The sequence below is a fragment of the Gadus chalcogrammus genome, chromosome 7 (genome assembly GCF_026213295.1).
Source record: "Gadus chalcogrammus isolate NIFS_2021 chromosome 7, NIFS_Gcha_1.0, whole genome shotgun sequence".
Classification (NCBI taxonomy): Eukaryota; Metazoa; Chordata; class Actinopteri; order Gadiformes; family Gadidae; genus Gadus; species Gadus chalcogrammus.
In genome coordinates, this window is record NC_079418.1 from 9849740 (window position 1) to 9871861 (window position 22122).

At 45.8% G+C, this 22122-nt stretch overlaps 1 protein-coding gene across 1 annotated transcript; it reads right to left on the bottom strand.

Annotated features, from left to right (window-relative positions):
* Nucleotides 1-162: 162 nt before the first annotated feature.
* Nucleotides 163-15007, bottom strand: LOC130385134 (interleukin-10 receptor subunit beta-like). The gene is made up of 7 exons (XM_056593457.1): nt 14913-15007; nt 14130-14253; nt 8938-9101; nt 8437-8594; nt 7100-7238; nt 1170-1315; nt 163-593 (listed from the first exon to the last, which is right to left on the bottom strand). Exons 1-7 carry the CDS (start codon nt 14965-14967, stop codon nt 360-362), a joined length of 1020 nt encoding a protein of 339 aa, XP_056449432.1. The 5' UTR covers nt 14968-15007; the 3' UTR covers nt 163-359.
* Between the last annotated feature and the right edge of the window lie 7115 nt (nt 15008-22122).

Below are 22122 nucleotides of genomic sequence, written 5' to 3' on the forward strand. Positions count from 1 at the left end.
AATTTGTTGTGCAGAAGAACAGCCAGTTCGCTTCCCAAATTACAGAAACAACTTCCCCATCCTCCTAAATGTCATAAGTGACATATTATACCACCAGAGATGTGAGTGGGATAAGCCGTTCCAAGCCGTTTTGAAAATCTGCCTCTTCTGATATCACAAGTGGGCGTTTCCACCTAGATGTTTCACAGATCGATGAGTAACGTTTACTACAGTGCACTGGGCTTGCTGGTAGACTGATCTATCCAGCATACATCTAGGTGGACAAGCCCACTTGTGATGTCAGTAGGGGCAGATTTTCAAAACGGCTCGTAACGGCTAATCACACTCACACCTGGTGGTATAATATGTCAAAAAGGCCTTTAAAGGTTTCTATAGGACCAGTGATTCAGTTGCAGGAAGTTGCAGTAGCTCTTCAGCCCTTCACCCTCTCCTTTACTCCCGTTGTCATCACAGCCTTGGTCTTGTTTGAGGACCACCTCACAGATGCTGTGCTCCTCATAGAACAAGCTGATCTTCTCCGACTGCTCCTGGGTCAGAGCTGGGGCCCGCTGGTTGGTTGAGTCGATAGTGGTAGCGTTGGCCTGGGACAGATGCTGAGAACGATGGCCGGATAAAGAGAGGGGTCACGAGTTAAAATATGAACTCTGCTTCTATCGAAAATACAAAGAGTGAGAGCAGCCGGTCAAAGGTCACGAGTTAAAACATGAACGCTGCTTGGATCAAGCTGCCGAAAATTCAACAACATAACGTTTAAGGGGACTCTAGGATGCCACCGGGTGTGAGTGTGATTAGCCGTTACAAGCCGGTTGAAAATCTGTATTAGGGACGTCACAAACGGGAGGGTCCACCTAGATGTACGGATAAACTGATCTATCCAGCACAAATCTAGGTTGTCACGCCTTCTTAGGATGTCACTAAAACAGGAATCAGCTGATTTTGTCTGTGTGTTTGTGTGGCTTTGTCTCTCTCTCTGTGAGTTTGTGTGTGTGTCCCTGTCTGTGTGTCTATGTGTGTGTGTCTGTGTCTTTGTATGTGTCCCTGGCTGCGTGTGTGTGTGTCTGTCTTTGTGTCTTTGTACTGGCTAATCACCCTCCCACCCGGTGGCTAACATTAGGCCCTTTGATGTGTTTATTTCACCATCGGTCGGCGACAGAAACAAGTGACGGTACCTTCTGGAGCAGGGAAGGAAGAGCAGTCTTAGGATTCAGGAATCTGTTTGCTTTGTAGGTCAACCAACCAACCAGCAGTGAGAGAGGGAGGGCCAATGACGCCAGCGCCAAACCGACCACCAAACGTCCCGGCAGCTTGTTATCACCTGATTTGGAACCATTCACACCAGTGGCTACTGTCACAAAAGGGGCAAACCGGGGTTTAGGAACTGAGGTACACACTGGTTATCGCAAATTCAGAATCAGAATTACTTTTAATACATCATATTGCAAAGGTACACAAGAGTACTCAACATCCACATAGCAGCAACAATACAAGATAAAGTAAATAAAATAAATGTTTTGTGCCGGTGAAGGGGGTACTCAGCTGAAAAATATCTTAGAGGGGGTACGCTAGTAGAAAATGTTTGAGAACCACTCGTCTAGAGATATTTAAACATAAAAGACAAATAAAGAGTACAAAAAGGGAGGAATCGGATTCAGAATTGTATGTGCATGCGTGTTTCTTTTTATTCTTTTTTTAAAAAGTTCTTTGTGCCGGGGAAGGGGGTAGCCTACTGAGCTGAAATAATATCTTATGGGGGGGTACACTAGTAGAAAACGTTTGAGAACCACTGTGTTCTGTGTGTTTCATGTATGTTTCCTCTGAACACAAATGTATTTGAACGTTTTAAGTTTGTTAACGGTCCACTGACGCCATCTACTGGCGAAAGTTGGTAACGCTTGTAACGTCTCGTCTGATGTTGTCATGGTAAGCAGCGGCACGCTCCATAACCGTTCCGCACTCGTCTTTATTATGCTTCTTCTCTATCTACAAGTTTGGCTTTGAAAACATTGTTGTTTTACCGTACTTCATCACACCAGGCCCGTATTAACCGAATGTGGTGCCCCTGGGCACTATACCTCAAAGCCCGTTTGCGCATTTTGCGTGCACTTGTGGACCAACTAATCGGAGAGGGGGAGTGATAGTGGTCATCTTGATTTATTTATTGAGTGCTGCATGCAGCGCTCAACTATTGTTTTTCTTGAAGGAGACATATTATGGTGTTTTCCCAACAAGTAAACATAGTTTATGATTTCCAGAAAACATGTTTTTGAAGCTGTTTGCTGGAAATAGCTTTTAGGAAAAAAAAAATCTCGCCTACCGCTATTCCCATGGAGGATTAAAAGGCCAGCAGATAAAAAAAATGGCACCCATTCATTCCTATGAAAACTGGGGAACTGAACATAGGAAAAGACATCACTGTTTAAAATGAATTCGACTCCACTTTTCTTATCCGACGTCATTGCAAAAACGGGGAGTATTGCTGACCTCGAGCGTCTCTACGGTGGAACTACAGTTTTCCGAAGTTTGTCTACAACCAGCGCTCTCTTGATCCATGCGTTCTTTTCGTATTGACTACAATCAGGTTGTCGCCAACAGTGGGAATCACTTAGGTCGAACTTGGCCAACGAAAATATTTATGCCATTTGAAAACCCAATTCACATGTGAAAAAAGAGGAGGCTCAACTTGTGTTGATGTTGAAATTAACTGCCCCCAGTAGTCTTTCTTAAATGTGAAGTCAGCATTTTACTTTCTTACAGTGTATATTGTCTGCTTAATAACCAGCAATAAAGGATTTAATTTCGATTCAAATAATACATTTCTGGAATTGGTATCCATTATTATCAATTGTATTTTCTTCACTTCTATTCTTCTGCTTTACTTTTTTTTGCTTTTGTCTGTGGCATGTTGCTTTAAATATTGCCACCGTAAAGGATTATGGGATACCACTATCTCCTTTCCTTTCGCAAAGGTTGCTCGGGAGTAACCTATGCTAAAGGAGGGTTAAAGGAAGCATCGAGGCTCCTTCACTAAGCATTTTTAGAATTCGAACCACCTTTCCTTCAAGCACTTCCGGGTCATCTCCTTAGGAAAGGAAATTTCCTATGCAAAAAAGAAAATTCGTAGAGATCCCTGCTCAATGGCGCAGGTCAACATCAAGGAGAGATTTGCTTCTGCATCATGGGAGCCAGCCACGCCCTACTCATGACGTGCCGGATGCAGAAATATTCTCATTGTTAGCATTGTTAGCCTTGTAGCATCATAAGCGAGAGGTTTGTCTACACATCCCTCGGCGACTTTAAGTGATAAAAAGTCAACACAGTGCCTCAAAACCATCAACGTCCTTCATGTTAAGTAAAAGGAAAAAAACCTTGGCCACGAGAAGTTAACTGAGCTCTCTCGGAGGCCGGGCCGAAACGACATTTGTTTCACTACGACTCCTTTCAGCTGCCCACCCCCCCTTCTCCTGCAAAAAATAAATAAATAAAACGGCTAGTCCGGAGGGGGGAGCTCGGCGGCAGTCCGGCAGCTCAGCTCCGGCAGAGACTCCCGGAGCTGAGCTGCCGGGCTACCGCCGAATTCCCCCCGCCGGAGCTGCTCGTCCGCTGGTCCACAAAATCGTAGCTATGCTCTAATCGGATGGGGGGTGGGGAAGTGGGAGGTAATATTCAACTGTGCCCCCTTCCTACGTAGGAGGGTAACTTTGGTAACTGTAGGCGGGGTACTTTCAGAAATGCATATCTCACTCAAAAAATCATCTACAGACTTTTTTCAAAGTTTGTATGCGTGTGGGAGCACCAGAGACCCAAAGCAACACCCCAAATCCTAGGAAAAGTGTTGTTTTCATAATATGTCCCGTTTAAGTTTTATTCTTTCTTTCTTCTTTTCTTCTTTAGTATTCTCCATCCTCCATTTTTCACCTAAAGACTCCGTTCCAAAAAAAACAACTGGCGGGATTATTATAATTCTTTCTACAAACATCAATCAATACCATACCTTCCATAAGGCATATCGTTTGTACATCTAGTACCACTACTACTTCAGCTACTACTACTCCTACTACAGCTAGTACCACTACTACTACTATCCTCCAGCTTCGACAGTATCACAGTTTAGCTTCCAGATTTTGTAACAATGTATTTCAGCACTTTGCTTCCTCAGATAATGCAATTCAGCGTCTGTCAGTTTTCGATTTCAGCTTCCAGGTTTTTAGCATCGCACTTCGAAACATTTGACCTTTCAGATTTTTCAGCAGTGCAGGGCAATACATTTTACCTTTCAGTTTCTTCAGTTCAATTTATTTTACATTTCTGCATTTTAAGCAATGCTTTGCGCTTTTCATTCAGCTGTCACTTTATTTGTTTCCAACAATTCTTTTATTTTTTTAATTGTGTGCATGTTAACATTGTTTACTCCATTTAGACTTTTGAACTCTGTTCAAATTCCTTGACTTGATTTAAGCCATTTAACGTTTCTTTACGTCTAAATCTATGTGGTTTTATTAAAACATATTTTATTCCTCACTTTGTACCACAGCACTCACTACATTTTCTGCAGGAATAGTTATTAATATTATTGTTATTTTTTGTGAAATTAAGGCCCTGTCCACACTAACCCGGGTAAATATAGAAACAGACATTCTCAATGAAAACGATCTCCGTCCACACTATCGTTTTCATAGTTTATGGAATGTTTTGCATCCACGTTCCAAACAGATTTTCTTTTGATAAACAGTGGTTGTCATGGTTACGCGACTCCGGCCACGCCTCTCTGTCTAGATAAGGGTTAGTGTGAACAGGGCCTCATATTCATAAACGAGTAATGTATGGTCCTTCAACTTCCAATTTCAAGTGAAAAATATAATAATTTACGAAAAATATTTGTAAAGCTTGTTTCATGTGGTGCCCCCACTGGTTGTCAGTGGTTAGGGCCCCTGGGAACGGGCCCACATGCCCTCATGTGAAAGGGGCACATTGCCCCTTTCACACCGCCGCAAAATCGGGGCCGGTTCCGGGCCAGTTCGGAGCAAGGGCCAGGGCTTTGGTTTCACACCGCCAAAGAACCGGCTCCGGCCCCTAAAAACCGGTTCAACTCTGGCCCCACTTTAGAGCTGGGCTAGAACTAGAACCGCTTTTACGCCGGGGGCAGGGGGCGGAGTTATCCGTACCTTCATAAACAGGAAGACCAACGAAGACCGGCATAAACAATGGACGTGAATCCGTGTATGGTTCTTTTTTGTTTTTTCTGATTTTGTTTTAAATCGGAATATTCAAAGAACGAACCATACACGGATTGAATCGAAGACGAAATTGTTGTTGTTGTGTTTGAAACTGGCGCGAGGGTTCTTCTGCGCGCCTAACCTGACGCTTGATCATTGTGTGGTGGTTCAACGCGTCAACGCGCCAACGCAGCTAGATGATTCCATGTCCATGCAAGTGAACGGAGCGTTCCCTCTTCGTCATAACTATCAAACCAAACATCCTTCACATTCACCGAGCGAACATTATGAAAGTAAAATGCACATTTCTCGCTAAAAATGTTTCCATAAACGCATTTAATGGCGTAACTATGTTACTATTTCCACCCAGAATAAAGAAAGATGTCGGCCGTATGCTTCTGTCCAAGCTCACTAGCGGAGACGTTTGTAGTGACGTCATGACGTTGCTCACGCCGGCTCCATGGCTGGCTCTAGCCGGTGTGAAACCAACCGGTTCTTAACTGGGGTAAGGCTGGAACCAGTTTGGAACTGGCCCTAGCACCAGCCCGGAACTGGCTCTCGGTTCTTTTTGGTGTGAAAGCGGGATAACCACGGCCCTGCATCACACCATAGAGAGTGAAATGGAACATGTGCCGTCTGCGTGGTTTGTTGGAGAGGAGTTTAACTATCTTTCGACCCTGGGTAGGCGCCAGGGGTCGAAGGCAGAACACACTTTACCACGCAACCCACCTGACGGCTCACGTACTGGCTCACTGAAGAGGCCCTTCGGCCTGTAGGGGGCGATGTGAACACGATCCTGAACACAGCAGTTTTGTGTGCGTTTGTGTGTGGAGTATGTGTGTGTGTCTTTCTCTGTGTCTCTGTGTGTGTGTCTCAGTCTATTTGTGTGTGTTTCTGTGTGTGTGTAACTGTCTTTGTGTTTGTGTGTGTGTGTGTGTGTGTGTGTGTGTGTGTGTGTGTGTGTGTGTGTGTGTGTGTGTGTGTGTGTGACCGTGTCTCTGTGTGTGTGGTTGTGTCTATGTATGTCTGAGTCTGTGTGTGTTTGTGTGTGTGTCTGTGTCCGTGTGGCTCTGTCTCTTTCTGTGTGTGTGTTTGGTTGTGTCTATGTGTCTGTGTGTGTGTGTGTGTGTGTGTGTGTGTGTGTGTGTGAGGGTCTATTTGTGTCTGTGTGCTTCTGTCTGTCTATGGCCCCGTCCACACGAAGCCGATTTCATGGCGAAACCGCAAAGGTCTTGTACGGTTCGGCCTTCCGTCCACACGAAGCCGGTGAATCCGCTGACCGAAACCGTAAACTTCTGAAACCACCCTCGGAGGTGGTTTCAAATCTACCCGGTTTCGTTTTGGATTCGTGTGGACGTCTGAAACCGACTGAAACCGTAAACCATGACGTCATCGCCCCACCCCTCGACCCTCTAGCCAATGACTGTTAAGCCCGCGGAGTCTCAGAACTCCCAACAACAAAGATGATGGCGGACTACAGACTTGTAATCGTTCTGCAGTAGACCATGTCCCTTGTTGGGTGGCTAAGCCATTATTTATTGAGACTGTTGACTGACCGTTTGTTTGTGTTGTTAGTGGTTCGGGGGGCAGCCTTTATGCGCATGTTCGCCTCTTCTTCTTATTTAATTTTCTTCCTGATTTCGCTTGACTCCGTCTTTACGGAGATACTCCGAAACCGGATAGATCGAAACCGGAACGGTTTCGCCCGTTTCGGCTTCGTGTGGACGGGGCCTATATGTGTGTGTGTGTGTGTGTGCCTCTGTCTTTGTGTCTGTGTGTCCATCTGAGTTTCTAAAACCATAACCAACCACCACACAGCTTCAATCACCACTATAACTTCTATAAACTAGACAAATATTTGAGGACCACTGTAACACAAAACCAACCTGATTGATCACATACTGGCTCGCTGAAGAGGCCCTCTCGCCCATAGGGGTCCACACGAGCCTGAATGCAGTAGCTGTTCCCAGGGTCGTTCAGCCTCAGTCGCACCCTCTTGTCTGCCACACCCTTCTTCTCCAGCACCTGTGATGGATGTTGGTTAGAAAATGGACAGATATTTTCTTTTGTATCCATAACAACTGACCAGGTTATGCAGGTCATTGAGGAGCTGTTTGTGTGTGTGTGTGTGTGTGTGTGTGTGTGTGTGTGTGTGTGTGTGTGTGTGTGTGTGTGTGTGTGTGTGTGTGTGTGTGTGTGTGTGTGTGTGTGTGTGTGTGTGTGTGTGAGAGAGAGAGACAGGGAGATAGAGAGAGAGAGAGAGATATAATTGCCATAAAAGTCGTATTTTAAAGTTGATCTTGTATTTTGCGTCAAAGATGCCAAAAAGATGACTTAGGCAGATAATGATGATGGGATATAAAAAGCACTCTGATGAGGCACAGTGAGTCAGCAGCGTTAGGAGAGTAGAGGTAGGTTAGATATCAACATTTTGGAAAAAATATGACTTCAGGCTAACGATATCACAGGCCTGTGACGTAATTTTTTTCCTCTCTTGTTATTTCTTTATTATTTTTTTGACTGACGGTTAATCCCCAGGGCCAGTTTGATTCGGACATGAGAAACCACATGGGAGGAAATTAATTAATGTTTCCCAGAACCCTCCAGCCCAAATCAGATTGCATCAACAATAAAACACAAAGAGGACTTCAGGGGTTCCCCTTTTACAACCGACAGCACAAATTCACGTGTGTGTGTGTGTGTGTATGTCTATTTGTGCATGTGTGTGTGTCTGTCTGTGTGTGTGTGTATGTTTGTGTGTATGTCTATTTGTGCGTCTGTGTGTGAGTCTGTCTGTGTCTGTGTGTGTGTCCCTATATCTGTGTCTGTGTGTCTATCTGTGTGTCTAAACCCATAGACAACCACCAAACAGATCCCACCACCACTATAGCACATCTATCAACGTCCATCAAACCCTCTCGTACACAGAGAGAGCTCTCAGGACCACCCTTCCATTTAACAGATGCTTTTATCCAAAGCGACTAACAACCATTCATTCACCCATTCACACACCGACGGCGGAGTCGACAACGCAGGGCGACAGGCAGCTCGTCAGGAGCAGTTAGGGTGAGGCATCTTGCTCAGGGACACCTCGGCACTCCGCTAGGAGGAGCCGGGGATCGAACCAGCAACCTTCCGGTTACCAGCCAACCCGCTCTACCTCCTGAGCCAGTGCCGCCGACCGGACCACCCCTCCCCCCTGGCGCCCCCTTGTGGTCATTACGTGGTCAGGCCGGTCCTTCCTCCAGTACTGCAGCACGTAGGAGACCTTGCTGTAGCAGTCTGTCAGCGGGCGGAGCACCCTGAGCACGGGGTCCGCCATCACCACCTCCACCTCTTCGGCTTTGAACTCCACCTGCAGGGTGGGGGCCCCGATGACGGCTAGGGTGGGGGGGATGGGGGAGAAGGGCGGGAAGGAGAAGGGAAGCAGCAAAGGAGGAAAGGAAGGAGGGGATAGAGGGAGGGAGTTCATTGATTGGTTTAGGCTTCATTGGCCGACAATTTAAAAAACTGAGGACAAAAGATTGTTTCTTGACCCCAACATCTCTTTGTGTTGATCAAGCTTGCGTGTGTGTGTGTGTGTGTTAGCGTGTGTGTGTGTGTGTGTGTGTGTGTGTGAGTGCAATGTGTGGGTGCAATGTGTGTGTATGCTTGTCATTATCAGTAGTCGTATGTGTGTGTTTGTGTGTGTGTGTGCGGGGGGGGGGGGAGCCGGTGGACTCACTGTCCTCCGAGGGTTTGTGGAGGACCTTCACCCAGCAGGACTTCGCGGTCCCGGCCTCCGCCCGGACCCTCAGGACGAAGACCCCCAGACAGCTGGGGACGGGCCCCATGTCACAGTGCCGGTCCCCTGTGTGGTTACACACTGTCTGGAAGTCCTCCATGCCCCTAGGGGGCGACAGAACAGTACAGGGACTTCAGTTTAGATACCCCTCTCATAATTACCTACTTTATTTTAGTTGTATTAATAACATTTTTTATTGTGATCTATGCTGCTACTTATTTAAACATTTTTTATTTTTCTAAGTTACTTTAATTTGTATTTATTTTTGTATAGGCATATACATTAAATACATAATGCTTTGATATTAAAAAAATAGTAAATAGGAGAGAGAGAGAGATAAAGAGAGAGAGACACAGACAGACAGACAGACAGACAGACAGACAGACAGACAGACAGACAGACAGACAGACAGACAGACAGACAGACAGACAGACAGCGCCCAGTAGTGAGGGAGCGGTATAGCCCAGGGCCTCATTTCCCGATAGGAAAACGAGGATCTTGCGAACCTTCCTATATTTCTTTGGAGCGTTTCCGAAACTCCTCTTAACATGAACGTGCGTGCACTGCTCTAACGACATTCGTAGGATTGTAACGGTGCTGAAATGGGCTCTGTAGGAGGGGGAGACGCAGGAATGTCTCAGGAAAATAGGCTTAAAAAGGGTTCAAATATCACCACATCAAGGCCAACAGCAGAGTAGCCTACGAAGTGATAGATATAACATTAATTAGCTAATGCTAATATTAAAACACAATTGATTACGCCTAGGCCGATAGGACTGATATGCTATATCAGTCCTAATCCTGAACACACTGTGAGTCCATTTTTTTCACTGCATTTTCCCCCCTGAAATAATTCCATGTTGCAAAAATCAAAAAATAGCTTGTGTGACAAGTACATTTATTGATTGATTGATTCTTTTAATGACCACACAGCCAGGATGGTGGAATTTGTTGTCAGCTTGGTACAGGTTCCAACTTAAAAAACATATAACACAGATATACATACAGAATACACACTACACAATACATAAGGGCCATGATTAATCCTTAACGTTCAGAGTTCAGAAAGTTTATTGCAGTTGGGATGAAACTGTTTTTTAACCGGGTTGTTCTGGAGGCAATTGTCCTTTAACGCCCCCCAGAGGGCAGTAGCTTGAAGGCATAGTGTGCAGGGTGAGTGGGGTCGGAGATGAATTTCAGTGCTCTGCGTAGTGTCCGTTTGTGGTAGAGTGAATCAAGGGATGGAAGGGGTGTGCCAATAATTTTGGATGCTCTATTTATGATGCGTTGTAGTTTCTTCCAGGAGAGTGAGTCTAGACTGCCGAACCAGACTGTGATGGAGAAGGTGAGGATGCTTTCTACGATGGCTGTGTATAAGTGGAGCAGAAGATGGGACCTTACCCTGAACTTCTTGAGCTGACGGAGATGGAAAAGTCTTTGCTGGGCTTTTTTGTAGATGTGGTCTGCGTTTATTTTCCATTTGAGGTTATTGCTGATGTGGGTTCCAAGGAGTTTGAATGTGTCAGTGATGGAGATGGATTCACCTTTAATGAGCACAGGAGTTTTGGGGGATGGTTGGCGTCTTGGGGCGATGATGAGTTCCTTTGTTTTTGATGAGTTGAGTATGAGATCATGGTCTGTACACCAGGTCACTGCTTGGTTGATCTGTGCACGGTATTCTGTTTCTTGGTTGTTGGTGATGAGTCCTATGATGGTTGAGTCGTCCGCGTACTTGTACAGGTTGACAGAGCTGTGGTGGGATGTGAGCTTGTTTGTGTAAAGGGAGAATAGCCAGGGTGAGAGAACACAGCCTTGGGGTGTGCTTTTACTGAGGAAGAGAGGGGAGGATGTGGTATTTTTGATATTCACCTTTTGTTGCCTGTTCCAGAGAAAGCTGTGAATCCAGTGACAGATGCATGGGTCGATGTTCATGTCCAGTAATGTATTGAATAGTTTGGCCGGGTTTATTGTGTTGAATGTAGAGCTGAAATCCATGAACAGGATGCGGGCATATGTGTTGGCGGACTCCAGGTGGTTCAGAATGTGATGAGGTGTTGCTAAGATGACGGTGTCTTCAACTGACCTGTTGGCTCTGTATGCAAATTGACATGGGTCCATGAGGGGGGTGGTGACAGATTTCAAGTGATTTAGTATGATGCGCTCAAATGATTTCATAACTGCTGATGTCAAGGCAATGGGTCTGTAGTCATTGAGGCAGGAGATGGTCTTGGTTTTGGGAACTGGGATGATAATGGATTCTTTGAAGCAGTTGGGTACTGAGCTTTGGCAGAGGGAGGAGTTGAAGATGTTGGTAAAACCCCGGCCAGCTCCGCAGCACAGTGGTGGAGAACGGAGGGGCTAATGTTATCTGGGCCGGGGGCTTTATTCCTCTTAAGTCCCTTGAAGGTGCTCCTCACCTCCTCCTCGTAAATGGCGAAAGGGGGGGGAGGGAGGGGGTCTGGGAGAGATGGTGGTGGAACCGGTGCCTGCTCAAACCTCCCATAGAAAGTGTTAAGTGAATCAGGAAGCTGATTGTCGCTGTCAGGTGTGGGGGTGGGTTTCTTTTTGTAGTTTGTCATGTTTTGTAATTTTTTCCAGATAGAGCGGGTGTCACTATTAGTGATTTGTTCTTCTAATTTAGTGGCATAGTTGGATTTGGCTCTTCTTATTGCAGATCTCAGTTTGTATTTGGCAGCCATATATTGTTCTTTATTTCCTGTCAAATGAGCTGAATTTTTCTCCTTTCTTATTATTTTAATGTCCTTGTTAAACCACGGTTTATTATTATTGTAGTGTTTGACTTTTTTGAGTGGAATGCACGGGTCAACGCAGTAATTGACGTATGACGTCACTGCTTCAGTGACGTTGTTCAGGTCACCTGCGGCATGGAAAACATCCCAGTCCGTGCACGCGAAACAACCCCGAAGTTGTTCAATGGCTTCGGGGGACCAGCACCGGAGAAAGGTTGTTGGTGTTTTGGAGGATTTAACTTTTTGCCTGTATTTTGGAATTAGCAGCAGCATCGCGTGGTCGGACCAGCCCAGCGGAGCCCTCGGGAAAGCATGGTAAGCCTCTCTGATGGAGGTGTAGCAGTGGTCAAGCGTGTTGGTCCCTCTGCTGGGGCAATTAACCTGCTGATGGTAGCCGGGGAGCTCAGATGATATGTTGGTCTGGTTAAAGTCCCCGAGGACGATGAAGCTGTGTCCGGGTGTGAATTCTCCACTGAGGAGACGTAGTTGGCTAACTCGGCTATGGTGGTGTTAGCGTTAGCCTCAGGTGGAATGTAAACACAGATCATAATAATTGATGCGAACACCCCGTGAGAGGAATGATGGTCTGCATTTGACAGTGAGGTATTCCAGGTGAGGGGAACATACATGTGTGAGTTCAGTAGAATTTGTGCACCAGCGTTCATTTATCATGATGCAAACACCACCGCCTTTTGCCTTGCCCGATAGTTTGGAAGATCTATCGGAACGATGTAATGTGAAACCTGGAAGAGTTACCGCTTGGTCTGGTACTGACTGATTGATCCAGCCAGGTCTCTTTGTCAGGCAGATGGCAGAGCAGTCACTGTAGTCTTTGTCGGTTTGGATCATAAGTTGTAATTCGTCCATTTTGTGCCGGAGGGATCTTACGTTTGACAGCAGAAGGTGGCCGGTAAGGGCGTCTCCTGAACCTGGCAAAGGTGCCGGAGCGGCGGCCCTTTTGGGCCAGCAGCCATGGTGTTGAGTGGCTTGCGCTGTAGATGTTTAATTCCAGTAATTTCTCCTCCAGCAAGGATGTAGATGGGCCCAGATCACTGTGAGAGGTGGATCTGAGGTTTAGAAGCTCCGATCGGGTATACTGGATTATGCACGACACTTTACAAACAAATAACGCAGACAATAAAATGACAGACAGGAACACTGCTTGTACTGTGGCAAGCCTCACGGCCGCCATCTTCCTTGGAAGATTTATCTTAATGTGCTGATTTCTGAAACATGCTTTGCGCATCAAAGGGAGCAGACTTTGGGCCCTATTTTAACGGTCTGAAGCGCAAAACGGAGGTAGCTTTGTGGGCGGGGCTCTGCCGTAGTTGCGATTATACCGGCGGATAAACTACTCTTGCGCCCGATGCAAATCTAAAAAGGGTTGCCCAGAACTAGCCTAATTAACCATAGGTGTGGTTTGGGCGTAACGTGCAATAAACCAATGCGAGTGCCATCTCCCACCCCCTTTAAGAGCCATGAGCGCATTTGAACCTGACGAGTTGATATTTTGACAGCGCGTTTACAGTCTCCGATGAGACAGAGGCTTGACCACATGAATTTCAAACTTCGAATGGCTCAGTTTATGGCCAAATAATATGCCCTAATTCACACATGGAATAGCGTTTTCTTCTACAAATTCCGGACACAGTCCAATAAATTCCAAGTGAACTTCATAACAGCCTCACCGAAGCGCCTACAGGGCTTAATGCAAACAATCGCAACAAAAATCGCCAGCAGAAATTCTCTGACACCCGCTGGTCTCAGCATGATTCATGTACAGTATGTCTTCTGTCATTGATCAATATGAGGAAATGTAACCACGATGGTTGAATTAAAATCAGTGGAAGACAGCAAGTGGAGCTCGAAAGCAACCTCCACCACAAGAGCAATGGAATCATTTGATTTTATTACATGCCTTGTGACGTGGCGTTGGATCGGTACATTTCGCCTGCGCATGTATTTTTGGAATTTAAAATTGCTACAATAAATTACGTTGTTGTTGACTTCTAACCTGCCTCTGTCTTTGCTGTTTAAAGCTAACAATAGTCTATGAGTAATATATCGGCGGTAACAACTGTTTTTGGGGTATTGCGAAATTGCGCCAGCTGGACATTCAGTGGCATTGGATGTGTTTTAATAAAACATTTCCAATATGTTTTATAATGACCGCTGGTGACGGAATGACAGCTGGTCAAGCCACTGAGGCTATAGTAGGCTAACGATGCTCTTAGCATCCTACCAGTACCCCTGGAGTAAAAAAATATATTCCTCCTGTTCCTGGAGGTCACACAGACACAGATGGAGAGAGAGAGAGAGAGAGAGAGAGAGAGAGAGAGAGAGAGAGAGAGAGAGAGAGAGAGAGAGAGAGAGAGAGAGAACCTCATCTGGGCTGTGTAGGTGAGATTGCTGGGGGAGTATTCTGGGATGTCCCAGGTGAGGACGGTCCCCATGTTGAAGGAGACCACCATCACGTTGTCCGGTTTGGGCAGCTGTGAGGACACCTCTGTGAGAACACAAACAAACAAACAACACAAACACAGACCAACCAATGAAAAGAAACAAAACACTTTGTCTTGTTTTGAAGGGACAACTTTAAAAAATTCGTCTGGCATTTTGAGTAATGTATTAGCTCAAATCAATGTCGTCATTCATAAATATGTCCTCATTGGTGCAAAATCAGCTCCTAACGCTGCTGATTGACTGTGTACATATTACACCACCAGGTGTGGGTGTGATTAGCCGCTACAAGCCCTTTTGAAAATCTGCCTCTTCTGGACATCACAAGTGTCATGTCCACCTCGATGTGTGACGGGTAGATCAGTCTACCCGCCTACCCAGTGGAATGTAGCAAACGTTTCTCATCTATCCGTCACACATCTAGGTGGACACGCCCACTTGTGATGTCACTAAGGCACAGGTAAGTAATGATTTTCAAACGGCTTATACCAGCTTATCACATCCACAAACCTTTAAAATAGGACTCAGGCAATGCTATGAGGCTAATGGCTAGCTATGAGGCTAACGGCTAGCTATGAGGCTAACGGCTAACGTCTAGCTATAGCTTAACAGCTAGCTATGAGGCTAACAGCTTACGGCAAGCAATGAGGCTAACGGCTAGCTGTGAGGCTAACGATACTGAGAAACAGGTGAGTTGGTACGAACCGGTGAATTGGAGTAAGCTCGCGGCGACTATGAGGACTCTGATCCTGGCTGCCATGGCAACGTGAACACAGCGAGCTCTCTGCTCTCTTTCGGCGTCTGAACGAGTGGAAGTGTTTTTCTATCCAGGTAGGGAGAGGGGGCAGGTAGATCGTAAATAAAGCAGAAGTGACTGGTTCTCGGTAAGGTGGAGGGATGTTTTATTGTTGGTAAGTTAGTTCCGTTTGCGTTGGTTTTATATGAAGCAGAATAGAATGAGGAGGTATTGTGGTGAAATGTGTGGACATATGGGAGGCAGACATTTAGGGGTAGGGGGAAATAGATGGCTGGGTTTGGGAGTGTGTGTGTGCGTGTAAGTACATTTGTGCGCACAAAGGCCGGGATTGTTGCCCCGGATTGTCCCGCTGCCTGGGCACCGGCGCCGGAGCACCACCACCTCCGGCAGGAGATAATCCGGGGCAACAATCCCTTTCTCCTCCATGTCGCGGTTCAATCTGGACAGGGAGTCAAAGCCAAAGTTCCTTTCCCCCAATTACTTCTCCACCATGGCCGAGATAACCCCCACTACGAGTGTCGTTGTGGAACTACCAGAGACGTCAGAGAACCCGACAAAGGCTAGTCTTTTCACCAAATGGGAGCTTTACGCAAACCTTACCTTATGTTGCGTGTTACGTGCCATAACACCAACAGCAGAACAGGTATCCAAATAACAAAGAAGTGTACAACACTTGCGTTACACTGTGTGTATTCACACAAACACACATGTGGCGCTCGCACCGTCGTAGCTCATCGTCTCATTGGTGGGCCATATTCTCTGGGCGGGCAAAGCAGAGAAACTGTGGGTAACCTGGACCCTTATGACGAAATATGGGGCCAAATTCAAAATTGGCGAGTCGAAAATTAAAAAAAATTCAAAGGCGGAGCAAGATACCTAGTAGGGCTGGGCGATATATCGAATATATGCGATGTATCGCGAGATGTTCTCCAGGGGATGTATAAAATGCCCCTGTCACGAACATCAAATACAAATTGGCACGTAATCTGTTTCTTTTTGCCGCCGCCGGCATACTCATTGTGCGTTCACACCAAACGCGACGGGGCGACAAAATCCCATATAAAGTGAACGTAGACGCGTATCGGGTGAATTCTTCGCGAGAGAAAACCGGCAACAAGTTTTGATTTGTCACGCCACGCGAGCGCGTTCACGAGGATTTGTGGCGCGACAAATTCGCTCGAGTTGAAATGTATTTTAATTTCTCGTGATGACAGCCAATCAGCGTTCAACAGCGTGGCCACTGAGTGACATGTGTAACGTAAACAGCCAATCAGCGTTCAACCGTCAAACTCAGTGCAGTGCAGTCCGGGGTGAACTGCAGCATGGAGGAGAAAGTGATTGTTTGCCGTTTGCGACTCCCGGAGCTCTATATATAATAGTATATAATTAGAGCTGTTAAGCGATTAAAATATTTAATCGTGATTAATCGCATTAATGTCATAGTTAACGATTAATCGCAAATTATTTTTCTATGCTAAATATCCCTTGATTTTTTTGTCCCATAATTCTTCTGATTTTAATTCTCTTATCAACATGGTGAAGTGCATCGGCTTGCCTTGTGCAAATGATTTTTTATTGATAACAACATTGGCATATACTGATCAAAACAGGGCGATACAAAAAAAGAGCCTATAGTGCAATTAAACGACTGCTTTGAACAAATGTCATTTGAACATAGCAGTCAGGCTACTGCTTCTTTGTTTTGAGCCAAAGAATTTTTATTTTTTTTTAAATAAAATAATTGCGTTAATCGCGCGCTAAAATTTTTAACGTCGTTACAATTGGTTTGCGTTAACGTCGTTAATAACGCGTTTAACTGACAGCTCTATATATAATATAATATAATTGTATAATATCACGGCCAAAAGCTCTGTGCACCTCCGACGTCTCTCCCTCTTCCACAAAAGGTAAAAACATGCAATGGCACAAACACACTCACTCACTCCCCCCGCCCGTTGCGAGTCCGCGAGATTCTCATGGACGCGCGTGTGTGACGTAGACTGGGCGGCGCGCTGCTGTAGGTGTGTGTACCTCCGACCGGTGAGTGAGAACAGCGAGAGAGAAAAAAGGATGGAAACTGAGGATTTGGTTTTGAAAAAGAATAGCATTGGATCCATCGTCTGGCAGTGTATATATAATAATTATTATGCATACAGTTAATAAATAATTAACGGTTTGAATAAATGCTGTGTTGGTAAATCTAACTTGATGTGATTTTCCTTTTCTTAAGTGCAAGTTCTAAATTGTTCCAATACAAAGCACTAATGAGTTTAAACAATATGTTGTTTCATGTAATCTACATGCAGACTTATATTTCAGGAATACTAGAATTATTACTGACGTAACATTATACCAGACATGGTTGAATCGAGCATTTATGATGTGCTCTAGAGGAGATTCAAAATATATCGAGATATATATCGTGTATCGAGATATAGTAAAAAAATATCTAGATATTCATTTTGGCCCATATCGCCCAGCCCTAATACCTAGTGCTCGTTTTACACCCAACGCCATTTCTAGCTACTGGGGGAACATAGGCAGGCTAGGGGAACTCATATTAATGTTAGAAAAAGAGAAAACATTTTTATTGCCATTGGACCTTTATGGTCCAACAAGGAGGATCAAATAGAGAGAACCCTCTGATGGGGGCTCCGGCGGGGGACCACCTGCGATTGGCAGGCCTGACCTGGATCAGTTCCTTTGTTGGACTCGGAATCGTGCTGCTATGCGTCAATGGAATGGGCTCGAAGACATCGTGGTCTTTCGTAACTTCTTGCTCTCTCTCGCGGGCGAGACGTCTTTCCACCTTTGACATGGCGTTTTTGTCGCTAAACCTACGGTCAGGGACGCTGGAAGTAATTCACAGTTGGGGGGGCTGAGAAACGTTCCGATGACGTCATAATGCGAAAGGTCAAACATAAATAAATAACGTTCTCGATAGGGTGTTACACTTGGTTATTTATATGCCTAGTAATCATGTGATAAAGGCTATAATGAGATGTCATCACAACCAACCTGTATTAGACCAGAGGTTTTAGAAATACACCATAAGGCCAACTTGTGAATGTGCTTCATTGAATCACACATGAAATGCAAGTATTTCTCAGAATGTCTTTAATTAAGACCTCAAATATTTAATTACACGCACAAGGTACTGATAGTATGCATTACAGTGTTATGAACAAATAACAGCCTAGATGAGGCTAACTGATTTTGATTTAACGTTAAGAAAAGAAACTCCTTCCTCCGAACTCCGAAGCAAACGCACGCATGCAAGCACGCACACAGTGGTGAACTACAAACCATCCTCCTCTTGCTCCCATTCAAAGAACTACAGAAGAACACACACAAAAAAGAAGTAAATTAGTACTATTAGCCAAAAGGTCTAACAACAACATTTTTTTTTCCCAACTAATCCAGCTGCACGGCCACTACATAATGAGAACACAAACCAACCATCTGATATCGCTAATCAAGGGCCCACACCGATATGCAGTTAAAAGACATTTTCTTACCTTAAGTAGATGGTATGACTCCAAAGGTGGTCTTTCGTTCTGGGGTGGTGCTGATGAATTCCGTCATCAGAGCAGGGACGTCCAGTGTATCCAGAATATCCTGGTGCATATGTAGAAGGGCCAGGTGAGTGAGTCTTCTCTGTACGACGGTGTTGCTCAGCCAGGTCTTCAAGCGGCGCAGTGCAGAGAATGACCTCTCTGATGAGGCCACGGAGATGGGCAAGGAAAGAGCGAGATGGAGTAGATTTCCTACGTCCTTGAAAAGACCTCTTGTTTGGGCGTGCAGGGAAGACATGAAAGTGGCGAGGTCATAGAGCGTTCCAAATTTCTCCTGCCGTGTAAGCCCCACCAGCATCCGAAGTTGCATATGCAGACCAGGCACATCAATATTACCCGGCAGCTTGAGAGAGACCAGGTCTTCTTCTGTTCCAACCATCCCGTTTGTGGCAGAAAGCAAAGTTGCTTCCCTTAGTGCGGCAGTTGTCATGCCACTCTGGTCAAATCGGCGCTCTATTTCAGCATGGACAAGGTCCAGTGCCTCAAAAAACTGCATTTTCCATGATGCCGCTCCCTTTGAAGTAACAGCATCTTCAGTCTGCCTTGTGTCACGGTATCTGGATGGAGTTTTCGTGATCCGGTTGGTGGTTGGGTCAGGCATCTTCAGATCGTATTTAGCTGCTGATGCGTTGGTCTTATTCAGCAGCTCCTCCATAGCATTATCGTTGCGCAGGGCCTGTATGCGCTCTCTCAGCGTTTTTATGCATTCCAGCGCTCCAGCAGCTGTGGCCTTCTCAGCTTGAAGCACTTTAGCCACAGCTTCGCAAGGAGTGAAGAGGGCCTCGGAGCAAAGAAGACCAAACATGGTCTTTCCCTTTTTGGCTTGTTTCAGTAGCCCCGATATCTTTGCCTTCATTTCGCCGCGAACATCTTGCTGGATGGTTTGTAGGGTTTTGAGAAGTGGGCCAAATGCACGGATTATCCTGGATACTGCAAGGGCTCTCACGCACCACCTCGTAGGACACAGTCCAAGGATGTTACATCTCGCATCCTCATCACCGAAACAGGACTCAAAAGTTGTCCGTCGCTTGTTGGATTCCCTGATTATGTTGGCTGCGCTCTGGACGAACTGAAGAGTCTCCGATATAAGCGGCACCTCTCTCGCAACCTCCTGGAGTGCCAGGTCAAGGGAGTGATTGCAGCAATGCACAAACAACGATCCCTGACATACCTCTCCAAGTCTTGCTTGCACTCCAGAAAATCGTCCGGACATATTGCTTGCGCCATCAAAACAATATCCCTTCAGCTTCTCTAACGGAAGGTTGAGACGCAAAAACACGTCTTTGATGCACACAAAAAGAGTTTCTGCTGTGGTGTCGGGCGCGTTATAGTAACCAAGAAACCGACTGTGCTGGATAAAATTGTCATCTGTGTAAAACAAGTGACAAGAGAACTGTTCTTTCGCTGTTATATCAGTGGTTCCATCAGCAATTAGCCCATAGTATGGGGAACCAAAAGCCTCTCTCACCACAACGCGCTGAACGGCATGGGCAAGACGCTCAATGATTTCATTTTGGATGTTGTCCCCCATCCAGTTGTCCCTCCGGAGAAGCCACTCACGAGCAGCAGGCAGGTCGTACGTCCTCTCTAACATCATCTGCCAAAATGTGCCATCCCGATGTTCTTTTCCTCTCAGCGGCAACCCCTGACGAGCTAGAAACTTGATGGAACGAAACGCCAGCTCCAGAACAGTCTGGGCAGTCACCTGGTCCTTGGCGATAGCCTGTGAGAGGAGCGCGTTGATAGGCGTTTGTTTTAACGCTGACAGCTTGCTGACTACCTCCAAGTGGAAACTGGATTTCTCATGTTCCCGAAATTTGTCCCCTGCTTTTCGCCAATTGCCAAACCCCCCCTTCATAAACACCCCCTCCCTCATTCTTTCTGCACAGTTTCTTCTCCATCGCCGAACAGCACACAAAACACACAGCTCTGTCAGTGTCTTTCAGATAATGAATCCATGGCCATTTCGAAAACCACCCTGCCTTGAAAGATCTGGAGAAGTTTTCATTGGCAAAACGCCTGGCTGGGAACGAAAAATCTTTTGGCTGAAAAGGCTCCTCTATCAGACTGTAGCTAGTGCTAGCTTCCCCGCCGCTAGTAGAAGCAACAGAATCAACCGACGGCGCCGCAGCAGTTAGCATCGCCGGCTCATCCAAGCTCTCCTCCTCCGGTCTGATGATCCTTTGATGGTAAAGACACTTGAATGCTGACACATTCTACATTCGTAGTAGTGTTTTGCCTTTTGGTGGAACCATGACCCACAGGATCTTTGAAAAAATCCGAAATTCTTTTCTGACTCATTTGACTATCGGACTATTTATTTCCGCGGGGGTTTTTGAATTTCACATTCAGCCTCTCGCCGGGGGCTGGGGGGGCTGCAGCCCCCCCAGCCCCCCCACTTCCAGCGTCCCTGCCTACGGTAGCATGTATGGAAGCCAGTGTCCTCGGGAATATCTTCAAACAGTCAGTGTTTGTAGTTTTCAGCCATGTCCCGAGACTCACCCCTCAACCTGAGTCACCGTTGTGTGCTTGTCCTGAATGTATTCCATCGTGTGGTGATGAAATCATCTAACCCCTCATGCTTCACAGAAGTAATGTGCATATAACAGTGTTTGTATTTAGATTTTTTTAAGACTTTCTAGTGCGTTTTCATCGTCGTCGCTACTGCTCGATTGAAGCCGTGGTGGCCTCCATCTTGCAATTCTGTTGACAAAATTGCCGCTACCTCATTGGTGTAGCAGGATTATGGTCGCGAGTGGTGCCATGGTTCTACACGTGAGTGTAGAACCATGGCACCACTCGCGACCATAATCTTATTACGCTCTGAAGAAACTAGTTCTGCATAAAACATAGCCACTAGGAGAATCGACTGGAATTTCAGCGACAAACATTTTTTTTGTATCGTAGCATAACTCGTTTTTATGAACTAAAGATTGTGTAGATGCACGCCTTAGGAGCGGGATGTAACGGTAACAGGGTTCACCTTATGGCCTATACTATGAAACTACTTCTTCGAGTTTAACTCCCTCTGCATCAGCAATCGTCTAGTCGGCGAACAACAGGGTGAGTAGAAAGGGACATTTGTGGAACTTCTGTTAACAGACCCGCCGTGGTTTAATTAGCAGCTTGGAAACACAGATCTGTGATATCGTCGGAGTAATAATTTATACACTTTATGGTCGGCGTGCTAGCTTGTGGAGATTGACATGACAGGGGCTAATTGACATCGGAGGGTTAGTCAGTTTTAAGGCTGCCAGCCATGTATTAAGGGCTGGTTTCCAATTCAAAGATAGCCTGTGGAAATGTATGATTACCCCAGCTGCCATGGCCCTATATATTCATTAATGCAGCAAGGGGAAATGCAATAAGATGATCCTCCTGTAGACCTGGTTGTTTGCTTTCCGTAGCCATTTCAGCCTCAGAGTGTTGGGCAAAATAACCTGCTGAGCACATCACATGTACATTATAAATATAGCTAACTCCTACCCCAGCCTGATCAGCACATCACATGGCAGTCACCTTACAATAGTCAACTCTTAACGCCTGATGAGCACAACACATGGCAGTCACATTCAACTTTTAA